Source organism: Quercus suber, unplaced genomic scaffold (genome assembly GCF_002906115.3).
Source record: "Quercus suber isolate HL8 unplaced genomic scaffold, Cork oak 2.0 scaffold_318, whole genome shotgun sequence".
NCBI classification, from domain to species: domain Eukaryota; kingdom Viridiplantae; phylum Streptophyta; class Magnoliopsida; order Fagales; family Fagaceae; genus Quercus; species Quercus suber.
The window spans coordinates 169814-177501 of NW_027069773.1; the positions used below are offsets into that span (position 1 = coordinate 169814).

The 7688-nt window shown below is 36.4% G+C and overlaps 1 protein-coding gene across 1 annotated transcript; it reads right to left on the reverse strand.

Annotated features, from left to right (window-relative positions):
* Positions 1-118: 118 nt before the first annotated feature.
* Positions 119-7688, reverse strand: LOC112025060 (uncharacterized). The gene is made up of 5 exons (XM_024057723.2): positions 6303-7688; positions 5364-6121; positions 5147-5236; positions 1089-1859; positions 119-672 (listed from the first exon to the last, which is right to left on the reverse strand). Exons 1-5 carry the CDS (start codon positions 6409-6411, stop codon positions 535-537), a joined length of 1866 nt encoding a protein of 621 aa, XP_023913491.1. The 5' UTR covers positions 6412-7688; the 3' UTR covers positions 119-534.

Genomic DNA, 7688 nt, shown 5'->3' on the forward strand with positions numbered 1-7688 from the left:
TTATAAACTCAAATTCTTCTATTTTCTTCTTATTTGTGTAATTAGTGCTATCAACAGGATCTGCACTACCCAAAAAAAAAAAAGAAGAAAAACTTGGAAAACATATATCGACAAGAGCTAAACTAAAAATAGAATTTTCTGATTTCTTTTTTCTTTTTTTCCGTAAAATTGACCAAAAACACATAAGCTTTATCTTGTAGAATCGAACCCTATTAGAAGGAAAAGGAAAAACGGACCAAAATACCCCCCAAAAGATGTGATTTCTCCAGCATCTTCCACTGCAGACAAAATATCCCCTAACCTTACCTATCCCAACCAATCCTGAAACCTAAAAAAATTCCCTGTTTTAGGCAGGCAGGCTTGAGGCACCTTTAACTTATTGCATTATGCAAAATGCAGACTTTCCAACCAATACCTGACCTCTTTCTTTCACACCCACTCGTCAGCTTTCTTTCAAAACAATAGAAAAAAAAGAAACCATCTGCCATCAAAATTTGGAACTCGTTGGATCTCTTGGGTGATGGAAAAAGTAAATCAAGCTTCAGATCCAGAGTCAGGTGGGCTCAACTCAGAGGATGCTCCACCCAAGCTAGTCAAATGAGATTCAGACAACTTTGAAAGCATTGGCTGCACACCTCGGCACAGCGATGGGTTCAGTTTCATGATCTGGATCTGCACAAGACAGAGTATACATAAAATTAGTAAAACTACATTTGCAAATTGCTGTAACAAACTTCTTATGATGGCTTTTTAACTTTCATATTTTAATACAGAAAGAACTCTTCTCCGTTGAATCGGCCAGTGGCACTAACACAGTCACTAACTACTCAAACCCTAACGTGATATATTCAAACCTCTAGTAATAAAAGAAAAACTAATTCTACTCCCCTCCAAAAGAAACAAAAGATGTAAATAGGAAAAAAAATTCCATATAATTCTTTGGTTGGATATCATTGAGTCAGGTTAGGATGTAATTCCACCTCCCAACAAATCCAATATAGAGAGCTCTTAAAAAGGAAACGTGAACTTAAACTGATCCCGGTTTTATGGTCATATTAGTAAAAGTCATAGAGGCAAGAGTTCTTTACCCTTTGATAAAAAGAGTTGATCTCCTCCTCTGTAAGGCCTTCATCCTCGCCAGAATTTTCCTCCCAGCCAAGAGAACGAAGGAAAGCAGCCTCTTCCTCATCTGGACAAATTGTTGCACTGGAGCTTATGTTGTCCTCTCCAACAACAGAAAACCTCTGAACCACTTCACAGGCATCACCATTGCTTGTGACCTCAGCACCATTTTCAATAGCATGAGGGCTTGCAGGAGCACTGACTACTTCCCCAATTATTTCATCAGATTTTTCCATGGTAGGAGATGAAATAACAGGGCCAGAATCTGGGAGAACTGTAGAAGTATTTGTTGAAGTTTGCTTCTTTAAACGATTGAAAAAATCATTCCGGCTCTGTACTTGAGACGAGGAAGGTCTCCTTTCCTTAAATCCTGATTTCTGATTAAATGCAGCAACCTTGCGCTCCAAGGAGGGATTCTTAAGATTGTTAGGGCTCCTCAAAGGAGTAGATGCAGCTGATGGAGTAACAGGAGGCTGGCTATTAGCTGTTCTGGGGGCATTATTTGTTGGACTAGCAACTTCCTTTGGAGAAGTAGAAATACCATTTTCCCATGGCACTTTCAGAACAAGAAACTTCCCATGAGATGTCTTGGTAGCATCAGATTTGACATGTCCACTGCGAAGAGATTGATTAGCATTTTGTAAAGATGGTTGCTGCTGCCCACTCTTGGCAGCTGCATTGACGTCAGTAGTTCTGACCCCTGTTTTGGGCTTTGATTTGTCAGTGGAATTGAGGACCTGTAAAGGAAATCAGCAATAGATAACTTAATAAGAATCTTGATATGTATAAGGGCATGTATATGTTTTGACATATAGACAGTAGCCAACTCCAGGTGTGAACTGTAAGCAAGCAAAGTCCACTTAGACATTCCACAATCTAAGTTACAAAGCATCATGGTTTTCATGAATTTTGAACCAAGAGTTTGCACAAGCATAAAGATAGAAGAAAATAAAAACTTAAAAATCTCTGTTGGGTAACATAAAAGTCAGCATCACAATAATGATTCTACCATAATTAAAATGTTTAGAGCACAAACATGCCCAGTTTTACATTCCTTTAAATGAAAAGTTCTATGGTCCACCAAGAAAACAGAAAGTAGGCTAATTTTTTAACATAATATAAGGATGCTTTCCAAGTAAATGTGTGATATCTCATTCATCTTGTACTACATTAATGCTTCTCAAGTATTCCATCTTAGTTATTCAGCAAAACAAATATTTCATCTTAATTTAATTAGTGTGTATTCTAATAAGTTTCTAACAAGTAGATGATGAAACCATACAAGCTCCTAGTTTTGGCATAATGGGCAAACATATCGATCAATACTAATAAAGCAACTTGTTTGGCTTAAACCTAACATGTGCATCTGATTACAAAAGGTATACAATACACACACACACACACACTGTATTCCTGCCAACACCCTCACCAAGCAAGCACCTACCCACAACAGAGAGAGTATTAAAGAATCACAAATATTTATCTCTAACTTTACTAAAACAAAATTTAATTGGTTTAATTAAAAAAATGAGACAAATGGAAAAGAGGATTAAAAAAGATCTATAAATATTTCTATCTCATCCCACTAAACCATAAAGAATTAACTACAACAACTGCTCTTAACAAATACAATGTTTAAACAAAATACTAGGTCCACCAATGAGCAAAACTTAAATATCAATATCATATTACATTACAATAACAATAAGATCAGGGCAAACAAACACAAGGAGAAAGATATTTCTGTTGTAAACTATAATATTAAGGAAAGACCCATTCAGTCATAGCGTATTGAATTTATTTACAAAATAGCACAGTTGCTTCAACAGAAATCATCTGAAATTTGCAGAATTTATCACCCTTTTATATTAAAACCATTGCAAGACATCCTAACACATGCATTGCAATCTTTCACCTACCACATATCATTTTTAAGACTATAAAACACCATTTGACAAAATAATAGCTTATGGCAACATCTATTACTTCAGATTGGACACCACTTTTCAACCAAAAAACAAAAACGACAATAAGAAAGAGATGGGTAGAGAAATTCACATTTGATATCTATTCCCATAGTCGTATAAACAAAAACACACAATAAATGATGAAAAAGATGCATTTCTCTTTTTTCCCATTGAAATTGAAAAGAGCGAGGGCGAAAGGGGGAAGAGGAGGGCAAAAGAGTTAAAAAATACAAAGATACGTCTAACGACATAGAAAGGAGCAACCAATCACCACAGCTCTAGGAATCCCATAGGCAAAAGAAAAGAGAAAATACTTTTAAAAAGCTGAAGAAAATTAAGAAGCCAAAAAACAAAACACTAAATTACAATTAAAGTTACCATATAATTTTTCAATAATCACATTACTAGGAACGCTTAGAGACTCGGCTAATTTCGACTAAAATTCATTTTTTGCAACTCAATATTATTGCTTTTGCCATCAAAAGGTTTCTGCATAATGACATTTCTAAAATAAAGCTATTTAAGACAAAACTCTTTCTTTCACACAATCAGAAAATTTAACTTTTTAGCCGTTCATTCAACCTGAGACTCATGACAATGTTGCCTATAAAGGTTTCCACTATCTACTTCTTAAACAGCAGCCAAAAAATATTACACATCCAAAAGTGAAGAAAAGTGTCAATAGCTTGCATAGAGAGGGTACAACAACAACAACAAAACAAGGAGAGGATCAAATGCAAACTAACGACAAGGTGATAAGCCTATAAATCATGTCTCTGGCCAAAGAAAAGAAAATCCTCAAAATCACATCAATAAGCACATTCTACAAAAATGATCCAACAAGTAGAACCTGTAAAAGCATTCAAAATATCTGGTATACAGAAACATAACTTATAATGAATAGCCTGGATAAAGCAGGTAATTGTATAGAGTTCATTACATAAATCTAAAAATTTAAAATAACGATAATAATGGACAAAACAGAGCTGAAGTTCTAGATAGAGTGATAGCCTGTGGCTTTTAAGTGTTTTTCCTCTAATGTCAAATTACTTTATAACAATCTCTAGCCCCAAAAAAAAAAAAATTATAATAACATTCTCCAGCCTGCAATGACAGTAAAATTTTCAACAGATATATTAAAAATGTACATGCATATTATTTATGTTCAACTACTCTTTTAAAAAAGGTTTATTGGAAGAGGTAAAGCATCAACAAGAAAAATGTACAAACATTTGACATTTCCTAGATCAATAATGAATTAAAATCTAAAGTGAACTTCAACATTATTTATTACCTACAAAACCTAAGTTCTAGGAAGGCTGCAAACATGTCAATCTTCCAATGTTATATTCTTTTCTTCAATTTTCATATGTATATCAGGCATTGGGAGCCAATAGGGGTATAACAAGAGTTCACCATCAGCAGTATTACATAGTAATTTCCAGCCTTAACAGCCCAAAGAAAAAAATGTGTACTAGAAGGAAGCAAAATACAGAACTTACAAACAGCAGACACAAAAATAAATCAAACATTTGCCCTGGTTCAATGCAAAAATGCTATTTGGCTTATCACTTATGTTTCATGACTTTTATTTAGAATAAAAATAAAAGGCAACACCACCAATGACAAAACAGGAGGAAAACAAAGCTTACAGCCTCACCCAACTACTTAAACTATATCAAGTAATATAACATCAAAAATAATTTGATAATTACAACAGGGGAGGGCAGATTTGAACCCTGGATGTCTCTGTTAGAAACATTAGGAGGTTCCAACCAATTGAGCTACAAGGCTCTTAGCCTAATAAAACATCAAAGATAATACCAAAAAATAAAACAGTGTATCTCAGTTTTCTCAATGATAATTTCGTTTAGTCAGTCTAGTCCAGAATACATCTTTGATATTGGAGTATGCCTAAATATTAGTTTATCTGTAATTTGCACAATATCCAGAAGTCCTAAGGCTTATAGTATTGATGTCGGTATATAATACTTAACATAAAAGATAGGTTAAAAGGGACAGAAATCTCATGAATGAATGAAGGGAAATACTCTTACCGAAGTTTTAGGCATTGGAGGTGTAACTGGTATTAATTGCCTAGATTGCTTAATAGCCAATTCCTCAAGTCTCTGTGTATTGACAGATAACTACAAAGAAAAAATAAAATAAAAGGTCTAATTAGATCAGCCACAAGAGTGGATTATGTAACCAAAATAGCACATAGGAAATTGAACAATGTAACTAAAATAATGCATGGAAAACCTGCTCAATTACCTGGGGGGTAGTACGAACTCGTGATGGAGCTTGGGCCAATGCTTCAGCCATATTAAGACCAGCCATTGAACTTGAAGCCCCAGACCCTGAAGCTGGAGCAACAGTCTGTTGAACAGATAAGGATCCTGTGCTGCTGCTGCCACCGCCGCCAATAATGGTAGGCACCTCTGCCAGAGCCGATGTCCATCCCTCCCCGCCAATCAAAGCTGTACTACCTACAGGTAAGCTATGAACAGCAGTGGTCAAACCTGGAGAAGAAACTCTTCCTATATCAGGCACTCCTTGCTTTTCTTCAGTCCCAAGTGAGGGAAAATCCTTCTCAAACACTGTCTTTTGAATGCTACTACCAATACCACCCCCAGAAAGCACACCATTGCCATTGTGATTGTTACTGCTGCTGGTTTTAGACTCTACAGAAACTTTTCGTGACAATGGTTCACCCTGTTTCCTGGAAACCATTGATTGAGAACGACGCAACGAGTCCTTCTCTAGCCTATTTGGAAATATGCTTCCTAGAGGGTCAGAACAGTCACGGTCCCAATGGTCCCCAAAGTTTGACCTCTCCTTTTCCTTCTCACGGTCCTTGTCCCGGTGACCTCTATTAAAACTACTGTAAGCATGCTTTGCAGAACCATTACTAGAACTCCTCCGTGAATTCGATGAAGATGTCCGGTCCAGAAATGCAGAACGAGGGGCATCAAAATCACCCGTGCTCTTAGAAGTTCTATTCCGTGTGTGATGAGCCACTAAAGGACCATCTACAGAAGAAATAGCACAATCATTAAACATGCCTAGACTTAAGAACTACAATTTCAACAACAGAAATGTCCTAAGCACTAGTTTACCCTATGCCAAAAACTAAGCATAAACATACATACATACATTTCTGTGCATCAAAGGCAAAATAACGGTAAGTACAACTCGGAAATTTGATAGTACCTGAATGAGAAGCAGTTGACGCAGAATGGTGGCTTGAACTGCCACCCCCAGTAACACTTCCAGTACTTCTCAACCATTCTGGAAATAATGTGGGTTCACTTCTTTCCATAAGGAGCACTGAACATGATCAGAATTAACAAGAATAACACTCCTAACCTTCACCGACTCCACCCTTTTCTCTACCCCGACTTTCTACGCCGTAAAACCTAACCCTAAATTTCTTTCCCTCCCCAAAACCTGTAGTCCTCCAAACACACTCAATTAACTGTAATAGGTTCTTCTATTTTTTTTCCCGTCTAGGACCTATATGTCCTTCATATCTCAATCAAAAATAAGCACAAAATTTCTCAGAGAGTTATCCTTCTATACAAACTCACTTTCTTCCTCCCCAAAATCCAACCAATTTTGCTCCACAATCACCAACCAAACTCAAACCTAAACTTCAAATAGTTCCTCCTTTTTTTTTTTTTGTTTATCAAATAAACCCCATGAATGGAATTAAATGAAGCAAATTCTCATACAAGTTCGAACCCAAAGCACAAGCACATGAGCAATGGCAACAAGAATATGCATGAGAGTTCAATGGGTTTAATCCATCTTTTGTTTGATTGAAGATGGAATTGAAAAACGATTGCCACACACTCACAAGACCCTCATCTCTGCCCCAAACCCCAGAAAAATTGGAGAAAAAACCGATTCAAAAGAAACAGAACCAATGTGAAGAAAACAAGAATGAAAAAAAGAAACCCTAACAGAGAAACAGAATCAGAGTGAAAATGTGTGAAAATTTAGAAACCCTAGAAAAGATGGAGGAAAATCCAAACGTGTTTTGTGTATTGTAAAGTCCCAAAACCTAGGGTTTGAAAAATATCACAAAAATTATTTTGGCGAAATAGAAGGAAGTTCTAAAGAGAGAGAGAGAGAGAGAGAGAGAGAAATAGAGAGAGCACTAACCCTAGCCTTTGCGGTTGGTTGATGAGAGAAAAAAAAAATTAATATATAAAACGTAACCGCTTTAATAACCGCCTCAGTGTATTCTCAACCAGAGCAATGCGTTTCGGGGACCAAAAAACAAAAACAAAATAAAACAGAGAGAAGAGTGTTTTTGTTTTTCACACTATGGGAAGCGAAAGCGGCACAGAGAGAAAGAGAGAGAGAGAGAGAGAGAAATAGAAATTCTCAAAATGGGGTTTGGGTTTGGGTTTGGGAAATAGGTCTTTGTTGGTTGGTTGTGTGCGAATGAGATTTATGAGCAAAAAGAAAAACTAATAGCAAGGGAGAGAGAGAGAGAGAGAGAGAGAGGGTGTGTTGTGTTGTGTTGTGTTGTGTGTCTAATTTCTGTTAGTTGTTCTGGATACTGGGGAATGAAACGTATGAAGAACAAAC

Coding starts and splice junctions, on each gene's coding strand:
- LOC112025060 (XM_024057723.2), bottom strand. CDS start 6,411: ATGGAAAGAAGTGAACCCACATTATTTCCAGAATGGTTGAGAAGTACT. Junction 1,860..5,146: donor CTCCAATGCCTAAAACTTCG/GTAAGAGTATTT, acceptor TTTCCTTTACAG/GTCCTCAATTCCACTGACAA. Junction 673..1,088: donor TCAACTCTTTTTATCAAAGG/GTAAAGAACTCT, acceptor TGTCTTGTGCAG/ATCCAGATCATGAAACTGAA.